This window comes from Anomalospiza imberbis, chromosome 2 (assembly GCF_031753505.1).
Source record: "Anomalospiza imberbis isolate Cuckoo-Finch-1a 21T00152 chromosome 2, ASM3175350v1, whole genome shotgun sequence".
NCBI classification, from domain to species: domain Eukaryota; kingdom Metazoa; phylum Chordata; class Aves; order Passeriformes; family Viduidae; genus Anomalospiza; species Anomalospiza imberbis.
In genome coordinates, this window is record NC_089682.1 from 60,664,176 (window position 1) to 60,682,033 (window position 17,858).

Genomic DNA, 17,858 nt, shown 5'->3' on the forward strand with positions numbered 1-17,858 from the left:
CCGTCTTAATATAAAAACGTATCTTTTTTGAGCTTTCAGCACAGTAATAGTAGCTGTGCTGTTGTTCCCTGTTATGTATTTTGTGCAAGTCTTACCTCTCTATTGCTTGATTCTTAGGGAATTTTATACTCTACAGGTGAACCCTTAAAGCATGTTCTGTGAAGAATGTCCTGGTTTACCTTTAATGTATTTAAAAAATACTGTTGTCATTTCTAGCCCAGATGAAACATCATGCCTAAAATGCAGATAAAATTGTGGATTTACCTGACTTAGCCATAACCAAGGTTGATTATATCAGTTCTGTTCATAAGTTGTTCTTCTCTAAGTATTTTGAAGCAGAAACAGGATTAGAAACATTTAAAATTGTCCTTCCATGCTAGCTGAGTAAACTGAAAAAATTGCTACCTGCATCCAAAGATGTTTAATGTGTTGGAGATTAAAAAAAAACCTATTCACTATTTTTTTTCAGAGCACAATTAGAAAATGAGAAGAAAAAAAGGGAGATAGCAGAAAAGGAAAAGGAAAGAATAGAGCGTGAAAAGGAGGAATTAATGGAGCGCTTAAGACAAATTGAGGAGCAAACAATGAAAGCTCAGAAAGGTGAGGTCATAGATTTCTTAAATCTAGTGACAGTGTTTAGTTTAGCTGGGTAATTCAGTTCCACAGTTCTTTTTGTATGTCAGTGTGTTTTGTTACTTTGTGGGAGGCTAAGTTTGTTTTACTAATAGTGGCAAGAATTTAGTGGTGTTTTATTTGATATGAGAGATATTCTTCAGTGTTTAAATGATGGTGTGCATGCTTTTGTCTGTATCTTTTTAATATAAAAACAATTTCTAATGTAGCAAAAGTTTTGATTTAGTAAAAAGAAAATTAATGCATACACAGTTCAGCTCAGAATTATGAAATGCTTAAAGTGCTGAACAATTGGAGTTGAAGGGAGCAGGGAAATTAGATGGGAAGATTCAAAGTACTTTATCTAGGATTTTGTTGAATTTAGCTTTTAATTTGGAAATTCCTTGTTCTTTCCTCCTTTCCTGTTCCCTTTTAAGATTTCAGAAATTCTCAGATGTGAGTGACAAAACATGTAGTTTCACCAATCACAGTTCTTTGTGTTTAATCACCCTGTGGAGTCTCTGCCTCCATGACTTCTCAGCCCTTCCTCTGCATGTTCTTTTTTTTTTTTTTTCTCCCTACTTCAGGTTTGGTTCACATTCATAAAAGTTTTGTCACTCCTTTCTTTTCCTAACTCTTGGCTTCAAGAATCATAGAGAGAATCACTGATTAACTCTATGCAAATAAATTACATATGCCTGGCACTGCTCTCCAGCTCTACCCCTGCATTTTTCAGTCTTTCAATGCAGAACAGGTTGGACACATCCAGACAGGTAGCACACTAACTGTGCCATGGAATTGTTTAGGGAGAGCTATTTGGCCCAGGACAAAGCAGTGTCAGAGTAATTCTGGAGGTTTGACAATACTCATTTTCTCGTAACTTTGTGAGCAGTATAGCCTAATTTGTCGTATGATACAAAATGTTCATGTGTTGCTGGTCTTTTTAGCCTTCTATGCACACATGGAAAAGTCTTTATATAAATGGTCTGTGTTAATTTTGTGTTCTCCATCTTCATAGGAAGATCTGTTTGAGTAGTGTTTTTGAAATAGTTTTGTTTTATTTAGTGTCTCGGTACTGCATTTGTAGAACCCCACATACCTGTGATGCTGTTCATTTAATTTTATAACTGAGATAGTAGTAGGCCTGGGAAACCAACTGAAGAATAATGGTTGCATTACTACTTAAAACTAGAAGTACAAAGATGAAGCATGTGTCAGCATATCTGGGGAGGTGCTTTTATAGTATTAAAGCTTGTGGTGAAGACAAATGGATTGTTGGAAATAATTAGTAGTTGTTTAGGTTTTCTGTTGAAGGAGTCTATGAGAACAGTGCCTAGCCATGATCATAGCAGAAATTTTATCATTAGAACTAGCAAAGAGCTTTAGAAAGACTTTTTTCCTAGTCATCGAGTTTTTCTCATCAGGGGAGGAGTATAATTTTGTCTGTGTAAACCTAACCTTGCAGTACTCCTAGATTATTACTTCTTCCTATTTCACTAAGGGTTCTGCCCTTTAGATTTCATTATTTTGCTGTGCAGGCAGCTGAACAGCTATTATCTCTCCCTTGATTTAAAATTTTCTTCCTCTGATATACAAAGAATTTTTCTGACCCTTCCAGTGGGTATTAAGTCATTTTGCTGGAGGCTTGTGCCTGAATTTTCAGCTGTGATTAAGGAATCTGTCAGGAATTTCAATAAGAAGAGCCTTTTTGCTTTCTTTAAGAGAGTGATTTAATGTACATGAAATATCCTTATGGTAGGAGCATGTGCATGTATATATACATGTATTTGGGTGTGTAGTTTTATCAGTGAGGTGACACTTTTCTGAAACACTAGGCTGTTAGAAATGTCAGGTGAGATGAAGTATATCCAAAGAATATCTTAAAGTGGGAGGGAAACCAGACATGGAACGGAGCCCTGGGTAACGTGCTCAACAGCTTTTCTTAGCTTGAGGTGGTCTTGTTATTCTTGGTTAGTGTTCTCGGTTACTTTATTTTGGGCATATTACAGCTGGTATCTGTGATACATATGAGGAAGAGCTAGGTAATGATACCTTGTCTGTAAACTTTCCTCTTGGTAGAGCTAGAGGAGCAGACTCGAAGAGCTCTAGAGCTGGATCAAGAACGGAAGCGTGCAAAAGAGGAAGCAGAACGCCTGGAAAAAGAGCGTCGAGCAGCGGAAGTAGCCAAAGCTGCTCTAGCCAAGCAGGCAGCTGATCAAATGAAGAACCAGGAGCAGCTAGTAAGAAACTTTATTTTTTACCTCAAAATAGGGTTAAAATTGGAAAGTACAGTTGAAAATTTAGCCTTCTCCCTTGTTTATGTCAAATGAAGAAGTACACTGAAAAATACTTGAGATACTGTTACAGAGTGTTGTGGGAACTGTTTTAGAAAACTGCACTAGACTTGCCACTACTTTGCAAGGCATAAATAAAGCTCTGGATCTGTAGGAGATTAAAAGACGACCACCACCTTTCAGACTGACAGCACTCATTACATTCTCTTTCTAATAGTCTCAGGCTTATCCAGCTGAGAACAAGAGTAGCTTCCTTCTGCAGCCCACTGGGAAGCCTGTTCTCTGAGGCAGGTTTGTTCTGAAGCTTGATGGTGGTGGGGAGTTGTTGACACTGGGGTTTGTTGGGGTATTTTTGTTGCTTTACCTCTCCTGTTGCCACTACTTGCAGTGTATTTTTACATTGTGTTAGACGACTACTAATTCAAGATTTGTGCATAATAATTGAGAAAGGCATGAAAATAGAAGAGATTATTTCTCAACTGTAAATGAGTTTTGGATCTTCTGTAAACTTGGCACATAATTCTGATGGCAAGATTCGGCTTAATAGTACTGAGATTATGATGCAGAATCATAACCTTAATGGTGGGACCATCAAAGTTGTATTAGACTGAAACAGCCTGAAATGTAACGTAATGAGTAGTTTGTAATGACAGCTTGCTGTTTCCCAGGAAGCTTTGGAAGTGCAGAAGATTTTTTTTTTCTGGACTTATTTCTGTTAGGCAAGAGTACTCTGATTCATTCCCTCTGTCATGTATACTTAAAATTTCTATTACAGAGAAGTGGTGGATGGTAACTAACTCTTCAAGCTGGATCATAGCAAAGGCTCTGCTTTCTTCCACTGCAAAGCCAGACTGACACCAAATTAAAACTTCTTCTTTGTTCTTTTGTTTGTTTCAGGCAGCAGAAATTGCTGAATTCACAGCCAAGATCGCACTTCTAGAGGAGGCCAAGAAAAAGAAAGAAGAGGAAGCTTCAGAATGGCAGCACAAAGTAATGAGCCCATGCTGTGTGAAGTCAGAACTTCAAAGAGGCTGAGGGAAATGAGTGCAGAAATCTCACTAGAAGTCCATGGGGTCAAATCTCTCTTTTTCCATTAGGCTTCAGAAAAGCCTTTCTTAAAGGTTTTTGTCCTCCAGTCTACTGAAGCCAGCCTATGCTTCTGTTTAACTCATTTCTTGATATTACATAGTCATGAAGGGGGGTACATTCTCATCACAAAGGTATGGTCAAAGATTAGAAATTGCTTCCTTTTGTGTGATGGTGAAATAGATTGGAGCTTTGTGTTAAGAGAGGAAAACACCTCAGGAGGGAGGTGTATAAAATCATGTGATTTGATGGAAAGCTGAACCAAAGCAGTTAACAAAGGCATGTGAAATGCAGCTGGGCAAAAATTTAAAGCAAAATAGTATCTCTTCATAAAATCTGTAATTAGCTATGGAATGTGAATAGTTACTGTGCATGGGTTCCAAAAGGGTTTGAACAAATTTTCCTAAGTTCTGGTTAAGTATGAAATTTGAAGTCATCGCTTTTGATCTAGGAAATCTGTGAGCCTTAAATTAGCCTGCCTAAAAGGAGGCTAGCAAAGTTGGAAAACAATTGATATGATTGCCATATTCCTGCACTCTTTTGTGTACTGCTGGAAATAGCTGGACACTAGTACAGCTTATTTTGAGCCATATCTGGTTTTTACTGTATGTCTCTATTTGACAATTTTCAGTGTGTAAGCTGGTCATGTCTGTTATAAAGAACAGTTTCATGTGTCTGAAATCATCTCCAATTTTTATTTTTCTGACTCTTGATAAATCATTTAAAAAGATGCTAAGTACTGTTTACTGTATTTAGGCTTTTGCAGCCCAAGAGGACTTGGAAAAGACCAAAGAAGAACTGAAATCTGTGATGTCTGCTCCTCCTCCACCTCCACCCCCACCAGTTATTCCTCCAACAGAGAATGAACACGATGAACATGATGAGAACAATGCTGAAGCCAGTGCAGAACTGTCTTCTGATGGTGTCATGAATCACAGAAGTGAGGAAGAACGGGTAACAGAAACACAGAAAAATGAACGTGTTAAGAAACAGCTCCAGGTAATGAAGATTCATAGTTGTATCAGCTTTGAGAACACAATTCAGGCTTTGGGTTTTCATCCTTCTTTTGTAAGAAACTTCACTGATATTATGGTCTGCCAAGGAAACAGCTTCTTTATAATTTATTAGGTTTATTACCAGTTTACCAACCATTATCATTCATAGTGTTCTAGAAATGGAATATATAGCAAGATTAGATGTAAGATTGTGCTTTATAACTTTAAAGTGTAAGTATGCTGCTGCATTGGCCAGTAAATGTTTCTAATAACTACATGATTTCCAGAACTCTGCATGTTAAAACATTGTTTTCCTTTTTCAATACCAAAACTAATTAAGTGGTATGAACAGATGCTTGCTTGGTAGTATTTATGTTTGTTTGTAGTCACTCATAGGTGTTGTAAATGCAAAAACTCAAATTAAACCCATTTTGGATTATTCTTATTTCCCTAAAACTGAGAAATTCCTCCAAGGCAAAGTCTTATCCCTCAAAGCACAATAATCTATAGTAGTGGTAGCCCTTTTCCTCGTTACAAAATGTTTATTTGGGAAGAAAATAGAAGAAAAGGAAAGCTGTTACTTTGTCTGACAGCACTGTCTTACTAGCCTGTATGTGTAGTATTCTTGCTTGGTCAGTCACTGACAAGTCTTCAGTTACAGAAAAATTGAAAAATAAGGTGGTTTTCCTGCTTTATCCTGCTGGTCCCTTTCTGCTTGGATTTTATGGTGTATGAGGCTTTTTTTTTAATATAATTTGATGTTTACACTCATGTAAGGAAAGAATCCTATGTTCTCCTTATCTTTCCTTCTGCATTCCTTCTAATAGACCTCACAACTTGTTGAGTTACTGAGAGCACAACAAGCATCCCATAGGCTGGCATTCAAGAAATTCTTACCCAGATTGCAGAATAGTTGTTATCAGAAACTCCAGAACTGTTAAAGGATTAGTCAAAGCACTTAAATTCAAATATTTTATTCAACAGGCTTTAAGTTCAGAGTTGGCTCAAGCCAGAGATGAAACCAAGAAAACACAAAATGATGTCCTTCATGCTGAGAATGTTAAAGCAGGCCGCGATAAGTACAAGACTCTCCGGCAAATCCGACAAGGCAATACAAAGCAGCGTATTGATGAGTTTGAAGCAATGTGAGAGCTGGTATTTTGCATATATGTTCCTCGTAAAGCTGAACCACCAACAGAGAAAAAAAGCAGGCTTTTGCAGATTTGATGGATTGCACCCCACTTTGCCAAAGCACTTAATACCAGGTTGACTACAGTGACTAGAAGACAAATTTAGGGGAAGCTATTCAACAGTAAGGCAGTCTGTTAACCCTAGGTTTTGGGTGGGGGGAGGGTGTAGAGGTTAATAGCAGGTTTTTTCCCCATTGTGTTTTCAGTTTCATTGTTTGTTTGGGTTTTTCCCCCCCTTTGGAAACAGATGTGAAGTATATAATGACTGACAAGTGTATATATCGCTTAAATATTAAAAAACAGAAAGAAGAATGGAGCTGTACCTAAACCGGATAGGTGCTATTTCAGTATGAAGTTTGAAATTAGTCTTCAATGTAGCTACTCCATTAAGAGTTTAATACTGCTCACTTTCAGTTTTGGTTGGTGTTTTTTTTCTTGTTTTGTTTTGGGGAGTTTTCTGTTTGTGTTTTTTTTTTTTTTTTTTTATTCTGTGGTGTTTCATGTCCTGTCATCATTGATGGTTTTCTTTGCCTGCCTGTTCACAAAGGTCTGGATGGCAGGTGGTAGTTCCAGGAAATGTTTTTAAATGGAACACTACCTGTGGGCAGCACATGGCTGCTGATAGGCTTGAGTAAGTATTGCTTTTCCTAGCCGATTCTTTTAGATGTGCAAAATGTTCCAATGCAGCAAAGAGGGGAAAAAATAAACAAAGCTTAATGTGCTATTTCCTTGTAATTATTTTATTTGCAGTAGGGAAACCTGGACCTTTCTGGCAAGGGAGCATATGAAAACATCAGTCCCAGGGAGGGGACAGTATCCTACCTCACTACTATGTACATGATGACTGGTCCTTCAAACACCATGAATAAAACTGTTTAAATTGACTGTCACTACACAGTTACATTAAATATTGCTAGGAGCCCTTACTCCTAGGATTTTATTTTGCTTTATTATGGATTTATAGTGCTAAGTACTGTCTAACTGCCTTCTGTTGAGTTTAAATTGTAAAAGCATCTGGTGTGTTTTAAAGCTGTAACCTGTCACTGGTATACTATATTCTGGGATGGGTGTAGAATGTGTTTATCAGTCAGTTTGGGTTTCAATTACAAAATGAAACTTCCCAGAATTGGAGTAAAAGTGTTTGTAGCTTCAGTTTTCAGTGAAGCTAGTAATGTAATTGTCATATGTGATGTCAGATTATTAAGTTCTTTCCCTCTTGAAAAGGAAACCTGCTCTTTTGAGAAATTTGCTTAGAAATTGAACTTTACTAATAATTTTACAGTTAATGTGGACTTCAGTTACTCCTTATGTTAGAGTACCCTAATAAATATCAACAGTGGAAGAACCTAGGTTTCTCTGAGGATGGTTCAGCTTTTTTTCTGTTTGATATTATGCACTCATAAATTTACACTTATCTATTAAAATTTGCCATTTTATTAAACATTTTTTCATGCACAATAGGTCTAAATTTCTCATGAGCAGTTCAACTAAGTTTGTTTTTTTATTTTGCGGAGTAAAAGTTTGGCTATGTGGGGTGACATCATGATAATTAAATAGATACATTAATATATTTTTGGTTTGTGGGGCTAAACATATCTGCTTGACCTTGAAGATTGATGTGCAGATGCTGTGCACATGCTTCAAAATGCTGCTTGGTGGAAGTTGGTGTTTCAACTTGCAGTGCATTGCAAGAGCAGTTTTTGTTTCACAGGCTTCATACACCGAAGCTTAAGCAAATTTCTGAAGTATTTGAAGAGTTTGCCATGGCAGGTGAAATACTGTGCTTCCAGTGAGTTTTCATTTTTCCTTGAAAATTGTGCACTAACACTGATCTGTCAGTTTCAGTGTTGGGAAAAAACACCAGTAAAGATTGTTGTTCATAAATCTACAACATGTAGAGTAGGGCTGAATGGATTAGATCCATTTATAAAGCTGTGTTTTTTGGGTTTTTTTTGTTTTTTTTTTTTTTTTTTTTAATTCAAACAACCAGGAACAACCATTTTATAATACAGGTTTTCACAGTGAACAAAGTGGTAATAGCTGCTGTCACCAGCAGTTGGGAACACTTACTGGTGCAGAAATACTAAAAATACATCTAATGATTACTCGGTGAAGTAATTTTCCACATGCTTTTTCCTTTAGCATCATGTTTTGTGTTGTACAATTAAGCTACAATTACATCTACTATTTTGGATAACATTCATTGGTTAACAATAAAGAGATACAGTTAATTTCTCTGAGGTCCATTGTTGTTATTTAATGGCCTTTTTTTTTCTGACAGCTTTACTGAGCACAGTCCAATAGCCTCTCTTTCCAGAGCAGTGTAGAAATTTTGATCATCTTTTTGTATCACACTCTGATCAGAATGAAATTAAAAAAAAATCAAATTGTATCCCTAGAGAATGGTATTTTACTTAAGAAATTACCACATACAGTTAGGAGGAAGCACTGGTGTTTGTTGATTCAAAACAGGATGCGAATCATCATGGCAAATTTGCTCTCTTGAGAACAGAGGGTAACTTGGCCATATAAGAGCTCTGTGGGTAATGTAAGAACTTTCAATCACTGCCTGCATATTGCTTAGTCCCAGGTTAAGTGAAATTTAGTTGAATGGGTCTATATCTTAATTCTTGCAAAATCTTGATCTGTTTGGTTGGGTTTTTTTTTTATACTGTGCCTTATAGTAGACAGTGCTGTGAAACACATGCATGACCATGTGTTTTAAAGAATGGCAAGCTAATGGACTTTTTCATTTCTCTAATACACTTGAAAAAGACAGGAACAGTCCCATGTAAATAGGTGTACAAATAACCTGCTAAAATGTTCTCACATAAATTAGCCTGCCTTTCAGGTGCCATTCTGTTCTCTCTTGAATATGTTTGGCCTTGGACTCAGTACAAGCACGTGACCCTATCTATTGCTCCATAGGGCAGAATTGCCATGAGGAATTAAAACTTGGTACTTGTAAATGTGCATATTTCTAGTTTGATACTTCCCTCTTGTTGGAGCCCCTCCTGCTGAAGCCTTAGCTCTGAGGTTTCTCACTTGTTAGAGAGCTTCTGCATAGGTATGTAGCTTCCCAGTAGTGTGGTTGAAAGGGGAGGCAAGTGCTTTGAAAGACTGGTTTTTCAAAAATATGGTCTTGTGTTGGAGAGAAAAACATGCAAAATAGAGCCACTATTTACAGACTACTACAATCAAACAGAATGCCTTGTTGTGCAAGAAGATATTCTGTCTTCTTGAAATAGTCCATTCTACACATCCAAATCTACATTTTCTGTCACTTGTACCAGTTTGGAAAGCATTATAGTGCTTTTGCATTTTTCTTAAAATGTATTCTCTAGGGTTTTTCAAATTACCTGCTTTGAGCACCTTTGAGGAAAAAGGAGGTTTGTTCTACATGAAGTATTTCAAATTTCTGAATAAAAAGTAGCACAAATATTTTCTCTAGTTTTTTTAAAGAAAATATAGAGATTAAAATAATTAATTAAAACCTTTTGCTTTTGAAGAGGAACTTTTATGCAAGCATTTTCTGTGTCTACATATGGATAATCTAAAAAGTTGTTCTGCCCAAGACATCAGGGTTTTTAACAATCATGATGTATCCAAGTGGGCTGACGTAGTTGATCCTGGTGTTTGTAAATATACTTAGCATAAAAATGGCAACATAAAGTTGAAAGCTTCCTTACAAAAGAGTAAAGTTCATTTATTAATAGAAGTTGTCTCATACATGTAATTTAATTTATCTTGGCTGGGAGATAACATTTTCCTGGAAAATGTAATACGTGTCAATGCATCAGCATATAAGCTGTGGTTATTTCTTTGACCCCCTTGGGGCACATTCTGCTGTTTGTGCCTGTAGGTGGAGGGTACCTGCTTCCCAGTAGGAATGCTCTGCTGCCTGGGTGGCTGAGGAAGGTGCTTCTGGCTGGCGGCCGTGGGCACCTGCCAAGCACCGTGTCCCACTGCTCTGTTCCCAAGCAGCACAGTCCAGTGCCTTTCCTCCCCACAGAATTGGTCTGCAGGCAGGAGAGTTCTGCCTGGCTGCTCCTTTTCCCAGTCTGGGGACCCAGTCAGCAGCAAGGGGCACCTTGAAGCTGAAGGGTAGAGGGCTCAGAGAGCGGAGAAAACCCCAAATGCAAATGTGCACTAGATTCCCTTACTGGCACATTTATTTACTTGTGTGGAGGATTCCTTTTCAGTATAGCCCTGTGGCAGGTGTGTGACCAATAAGCTGTTTAGCAAATTTAGCAGCCAATTTTCTGGAGCAAGTTGCACTTTTCATTTCACTGAGCTCAGTCTTGATCCCTAGGCATAGGCCAGGTGCCTGATTTTGTTTTGATTCATGGAGTTTGTGTTCGCTTTATTGTCTGAGTTGATAAACTGCCATTTTGGAGTGCTGTTAAAGAAGCTTTGCTTTGCTTTGCCTTTTTTTCCTTCCTTCCATCCAAGGGATTGCTGCCATATCAAATGTATATGTTTTGTTCAGTGTGAATGAAGTGGATTCACCAAGCCCAAAAGACTTTCTCACCACGCTATCAAATTTCTTTAGAAGGGACCACAATACTTGCAGCAGTGCCTCAGGAAGAGACAGATTATGCCCACATAGCTCATAGTTTAGGGAACGACAAAGTTAGCAGGAGGAAACAGAAGCATTTTGAATTGCTGGTATTCCATGAGGTGTTAATATTGGCTTTTGTAAATAATATGTCAAGAGTGTTTCTGTTCACAGCAGTAGGCTTTAGGCAGCAGAAGAAACGAGGGGAGATGGAAATGCACATCAAAGGAGGCGGCCTGGTTGGTGCAAATGTTCCTAATGCACGTGTGCATAAGAGTTAATGCTTCCTGTGCTCTGGATAAGTGGATCAGGTGAAAAGAGATCAAGCTCAGAGGTAGGACAATTGCACTGCTTTTTCTGCTTTTTTGTTTTTGGCTTTTAAAATTTGTTTCTTTGTTTGCTTCTAAGCTACCTTATTTGCAGAGGAGGAGTTGCCATTATTTCAAGGCTTTTAGAAAACCTGCTGCCCAGCACTTAAAGGTCTTGGAGTTCTTATGGCCACGTGCTCCCAGCCTGGCTGCTGTGTTATAGTTCTAACTTCCTCTGCAGTGTGGTAATTTTGCCCCAGTACGTTTCTGCAGGGCCAGGAGCTGTGCACATGCAGGGTTCTGCTGCCCCACTGCTTGTTCTGGCAATGGGAAACCCATGTGTGCCCTTGTGAAACAGTAATCGCTCCACAGCCCTGCAGCTACCTGCACTCCACTCAGTGGGATCTTGTATCCACGGCTCCCTACAGCCTCAGCTTTCACACCTCTTACTCACCCTGGATTTCTTCTTTAAACTTGATACAGTATTTAACTTCTTAATCTGTGGCTTCAGTAACATTCTGCAAAACTAAGCTTAGGGTGAATGGTTGACTGCTGTGTCAAATGCTTTCTTAAAATATATCAACAAGCCACACTTTTATTCAAATAGCACTTCTGATTAATTAATAATCTCTGTGAATATGGTAATTGCAGTTGTGTTGCCAGAAAGAGATTCATTTGCATTGAGACCGAGACTCAAAACTTTTCTGCCAAGTCCATTTCAGTCTTCAGTGAAGTTGAGAAATAACATCCAGAATAGACAGATGAGTCGATCCTGACTCTGCCCTTATTGCTGGGAACAAATTCATTTACATCCAAGTGAGCAGATTCAGTGTTTGAGATTCAGGCAACCTTGTTCACACACCTGAAAAAACTAAAAAAATTGTTAAGAAGTCTTCACACCATTAATCAGCACTCCACTGTTTCATGTCCTTGGTAGTGTTTCTTCAGTTTAATTCACCTTTTGAATTCTTGGATCTCTTCTCTTGTGAACAATGTTTTTGGGCATCTGTCTCACTGCTCAGTGCCGGTTGTACTTTCCATACCATTTGGAAATGCAGCTCTTTCTTCTTTTCCATTTGGGATCTTAGTGTTGTTTTCAGCAAAGCCAGTGAACTCATCTTCAAATTTAGAACTATTACTGCTGCTTCTTAAAATAGTCTTTGGAATAATTTTGTGTGCATGTTCTCTTACCAGACATGCATGGCATATGCCACCTTATAGCTTAAATAATTGTATTGACTAGTTAGTAATTGCTGGTAGCTTTCTGGAGAAAGTGTCAGAAAACAAATATGTTAATGTAGAATCTGAATCATGGTGTTTATACCCATGAGATTCAGCTTTGAGCCTAGCTCTGCTCACATGCACAAGGGAGCATGTGGGAGAGAAAGAAATTCTGTGCTTTCATTGTGTAGCTTGTCTGGCTGTCTGGACAAGGCAGGAGAAAGCACTGGAGCAGGATGGTTATTCCTGCTCAAACAGCAGAGCTGTCAGGCACAGCTGCGTGGTGCTGCAGCTTTGCTTTTCTGCACAACAGGTGTCCTGGATGTAAAAATAAAAATTAAAGAAAAAAAAAAAAGCAGCCATGAAATAGTTGGCTTTTCCTGTGGAGTCCTAAATAAGGCTTATTTATTGTTATATTCCTGTCTGGCTTGAACCTTCTCTGCAGGTCACTCCTTCAGCCTGCCCTGTTGTCCTGATTTAGGGCAAATTTGGGAGAAAACCTCCAAAGGGGTTCCTCTAGAAAGCAAATTCAAGTGGCCCCTCCCCCAGCTGGTTCAGGAAAAGATTTCCTTGGAGCAAAGTGGAAAAAACTGTTTATTTAACAGGCAAAGCATTCACCAGCACACACACAAAAAAGAACAATATTAAACAATAAAACCTCTCGCTGCTCCAAAGAGATGACAGACTCAGAAAGGTCCCCTTCATGAGCTGTAGCTCAGCTCACTCGGTCTCTTCCCAAGTCCCTCTGGTGCTGGAAATGCTGCAGCCCAAGCCCAGCCTGGTGGGCCACAGGTGCGAGCTGCTGGTGCTCCTCTGGGTGTTCAGTCCAGAGCAGGTTTAAACAGGTCCAGGAAAAAGAAAACCCACAGTCCAGGGAACTTCTCTACCTCAGCTAGCTACAACTAACTAAAAGCAAAGGAGAGCTCTGTCCCGCTGTCTGTCCATCCGTCTGCAGACAACACAGTGCAGGAGCAGGAATGTGGAGGAGTGAGTGCAGTTCTGGAAACAAACTGCACGCTTCTTGTCTCCCCCTCTTTGCTCTAGGAACCAGTCTTAAAGGTGTAAAACTTATTTCTGGGCTAAACAGATGAATGGGGATACAAGCATCATAAAGTCACCCCAGGACACTTGTCTGTAAAAAGCAGTGGCAGGTGTGGGGGAAAAAATACCTGTCTCTGTTCATTTTAATAGAAGGCCATGAAAATAAATTCTGGAATTCTGCTTCTTTCTAGCAGTGGCTGCTGTATGCTTTGGGATGGTCCTTTCATATGTGCTTCTCCCAGTCTTTGAGCTGATTCTTATATGTCACTTCTCTTTGCTGCTTTACTGCTTGGTTTGGGCTTGTCTTTGTTTTGTTGTTTTTTTTTTCTTCTTGCTAACGTGTCATGCCTTTTCTTTCATCTGAAGAACAGATTTGAGTTTACACCCCTGACAGTTTCAATGCAATTAAATAACTTTGTTTCAATATGAGAATTCAAATTAGGACAGGGAAGGAAGATGTTGCATAATTATTAGTTTAAAAACACCGTGAGGGTGAGTTTAAGCCTGAAGTCCTAGCAAAAAAATATGGTGCACTTAGCTAACTAATGAGACCTTAGACTCAAGGTGAAAAATGGAGGCAGACAGCTAGGTATGGCAAGGTGGACTTCTCAAACTGAATTCATGATAGAAAAGTACTTTGGTAAAACTCATGTGGCTTTTTATTTATTTGCACTTGCTGGATTATTTTGAGAGCACTGGAGAAGAAAATACTGAATCATTCTTCAGTCATATTTCCCTTAATTACTTCCTTTGTGGCTTATTCCACCTATTTAAGAGTAAATTTATTTTTTTTCCCTCTCCAGCAATTTTGTAAAATTATGTTTTGTCTATGACACTGAAATTATCTTTGCAATCTGGAGCTTAATGGAAGAAACTATTTTCTGAGGGAAAGGTATTTGTTTTGTGTTTAACTGAGCTCGATAATTTATATGTATGTATATATATGCACATATATATTAAATATCTATAGATAGGATGGTTAAACTGGAGATTTCTAATACAGCATGTGGCATCAGGCCTTGTAATGGCTGTATTAAAGTGAATGTACAAGTTGCTACTTATAGGAACTTAGATTTTGAATAGTTTTAAAAATGAGACCTTTTAAAACTGTGTTTAAAATACAATTTAAAAAATATCACAGCAGGCAGAGTGAATATGGTTCAGTTTTCTTCTTGATTGCAAAATCAAATCTATTTGTCTGCATGTTTGATTTTACCCACCTGTGAAAGCCAGCTGCTCCTGGGGATCTCTTAGTACCAGGAAACATTTCACTGGTTTCAGTAGTGCCTTCCCCAGCCTACAGTTTCACTCACTGACAGAAACCTGTTTCTTCTCCCCACCCATGTCCAGGAATTGCTGTCAGACTTTTGAAACACCACTCTTAACCACATGCCTGATTTGCTTATGGTCAAGCCCTGGAAGTTCTTTCTGACTTTCTGTGCCAGAAAATGATCTGTGAGGGAAACAGGCTGTGGTATAGAATTTTGAAGTTCCTACATATTACATGCTGTACCTGCAATCGTAAATGAAAAAAAAAATGCTATTGAAGGCTTCTTTGTTTTGAATAGCTGCTTATTCCCCATGCTTACTAATATCAAAGAGAATTTGATTGTTTACTGTTTTTCCTGATATAATTTTGAAGAGTATTATGATATATTGCTACTTACAGCTGAAGTGTTTCTTTCTTTAAACAATCAGAATGAGATGTTCACAACAAAGGAAGGTTCACATAGGGAGGTTGAGTATTAAATACTGGTAATCCTTTGCCTAGTCAGAATATATTTAAGGGGGTCATTCTCCAAAAGGAAAGCAACTTTCAAGCCACTTCAACAATGCTTTTTTGTAAAACTCTACATGGAAGATATAAATTTTTGAAATGTGTCTCCACTCAAGTAAGTTTTGACTCATTGTAACGATTTCCACCAGAGAACTTTAAACTTCAGGAGAGAAATAAAATTGAGGAAGATTCTTTATGCTGTCCTCACCTTTTTCTCCAAAAGGCTCATGCAGAGGAGCAAATGGAATAAACTAAACGCCAGATCTTACACAGCAAACAGCACGTGTGCTGTGCTAAAAGGAAAATATGTCTGAAATCATACTGGCTGTGATTGAATGTTCTACGAATATGTCCTATATTTGGTGTATTTGTGCACAAGGCATTTTATTTCAGCCATCTCTGGGAGCAGTTTTAACACAATCTGTGTTGCACTCACATGTGGTTTGTGTTACCTGCAAGAGCAGATTGGTCCTTTAAAACCACCCCGTGTGTGGATTTTCAGTTAGGTTCTTTGTAATGCTAGAATTTTATACCAAAACTGAACTGCTATGTGCAAAAATTTGGCATAGAAAAGTACGTAGAGAGTTGGACCTGCTCTTCAAGCTGAAAGCCTGTGAAGATGGGTTCTGGGTATCCCTGGGTGCCTTGGCCACAAGAATCGTGTATTTCTGAAATCACTGTGTTTCTGATGCTCCCTCGTTCTGCTGACACCTTAGGAAAAAAGTTCAGTCAGAAATTAAATATGGAATAGCTACAGGAAGTGAAGTATGGCTCATATGATGTTGCTGCATATTTCTGTCTATTGTTTAGTATCCTTTTGCTAAATCTTTTTGATCTCTCTGTGTCTTTCTGTGCAGGTTACAAAAGTACGATCTCTTGCAACCCTTAGGATAGGAGCAAGGTAAAGATCTGCAGAAGACCTGGGGTCTGCCAAGGCCTGCTATTGCACTTCTGTAAATCTGGACAGTGTACAGTGCTTTAAATTAGGTGCCTGGTCTGTGAAGAGTTTTTGGAAGGACCAGGAAGTGCTGTTACAACATTTCATTAGTGTTTGATTCTCTCATGGTCTCTAAATCTTTCCTTTGTTGTCTTTTCCCAGGAGAAAATTAGCTAATTGAAGTATTTAAGCTGTTGTTCTTTCCAGGAAAACAGGAAATAATACTAATGTGTTAATCTTTAACTTGTAATGGGATGTGCTAGAGTAATGTGACCCTTCAAAATGCTTGGGGCATCCTGTAGGCTTTGTCCACAAGTGATGTAGTGTGGGAAGCCTGACTTATATCCAGCCTGGGTAAAGTAAAATGACAGTAGATACTTTCCAAGTTTTATTGGTTTTCTACACAATTTCTAATAGCCTTGATGATACCTGAACAGTGTCAGATAATTTTCTAATGTAAAAATCCCAGTTTAATATGTCTGTATATACATTCCCAGTGTTAAGCACCCGTTGCTCCTTGCCTTTTTGTATGCTGTCAGGATGTGCATACTGTGTATACGTAATTGCTGGACTGTGCACCCTGCACAAAAGCCTGAATAAATGGGTTTTAACATTCATCCAAAGAATCACTATTCATTTGATGATCAGTGATGCTAGGGGATTTTCTTTCACTTCTCTGAGAAGTTTTACTTCATTTTGTAGCACCAATCCAAAGTGGAGTTTCCAGGTAAATATCTGGTGCCATGACCAGGTAAGGCAATGAGAGGCCTTAGTTACAAATAATGGATTACTCTTGAAGGAAAAGAGAGCTGGTAATTAAGGAAGCTGCTAACTGAGTAGATACCCAAATTGTTCTCAAATCCAGCTAGCAGCCCCAGGAATATACCAAACCTTAGTATATTCCTCAGAGTGAGCTTTGTGTTCCTTGCAGTGCCGTCTTGCACAATGGCCTCCTGCACTGGGAGCTGTGCCAGTAGATCCGTCAGAGGACTTGGATCTGAAGCAGCAGCTGCCAAATCCTCCGGCATGTGCCCAAAATCAGTGGCTGATAACTGCCCAAGGAAGAAGCTGCCCCGGGGCTCTGCGGCATCCCACGGACCTGGGACCTGCCTTGGAGCTGCTGCTGTGCCTCCAGCAGCCCTCCAGCTTGGCTGAGGAAGGAGGGGCTGTGTGCCCTGGACTCTTCATCCTGGCAGGGTTGGGAGCCACATCTCCCACACCTCAGGGCTGCAGGTGGGTAGGGTGGGCAGTGGGTTGTGGTCAGGCTCCTGCTGAAACCCTTGCAGAGACAGGGGCTGTTGAGAAGGAAGCCTCCCCTGCCTCTGACTGGCACACCAGCACACCACCAGCTGAAACAAGACCCTGGCTCAGCCCTTGGAATACAAGGTTTTGATTTAGGATGCCAAGAGGAACACCAAATCCAAAGCTGTGGAGTTTCAGGGTCTGATTTTCACACATAGGGCAGCACTGGGGTCTTGAGACTGGCTTGCTGAGCACTTGAGTTATTATTTAAAATTGTTTCTGCAGCCTCCCTCTCCCTGCATGACCCATGTGGGGGCTTAGAGATGTTCCTGCTGCTCAGGGCACCAAGGCACAGTGACCTCCCTGAGTTTATGTCTAGCAAGTGTTTCTGCAGTAGCTGCTGCTTGGAGCAGCCTTCGTTAGGACCGTGCTTGCTTCAGGTACCAACAGTTACAGGTAGTAAAACCCTTTTGTGTAAATATTTCTTTAGTACCACCACAAAATGTTCCTGAGGATTTTGTCTAGTGCTGCCCTGGCTGCCTAGGATGCTCTTTAGCTTCTCTAGTCAGTGTTGAAGTTCTCTGGTGGATGTCTTGC

General features: G+C 39.2%; 1 protein-coding gene across 1 annotated transcript in view; it reads left to right on the forward strand.

Moving 5' to 3' along the window:
• The window catches only part of RDX (radixin), a 44,984-nt gene extending 28,348 nt beyond the window's left edge, over positions 1-16,636 (forward strand). Inside the window, exons 10-15 of the mRNA XM_068181359.1 lie at positions 470-600; positions 2,692-2,852; positions 3,804-3,896; positions 4,749-4,991; positions 5,972-6,132; positions 15,940-16,636. Coding sequence (XP_068037460.1) covers positions 470-600; positions 2,692-2,852; positions 3,804-3,896; positions 4,749-4,991; positions 5,972-6,132; positions 15,940-15,976 — 826 coding nt within the window. The 3' untranslated portion in view covers positions 15,977-16,636. The remainder of the gene's footprint in view (positions 1-469; positions 601-2,691; positions 2,853-3,803; positions 3,897-4,748; positions 4,992-5,971; positions 6,133-15,939) is intronic.
• Positions 16,637-17,858: the final 1,222 nt, after the last annotated feature.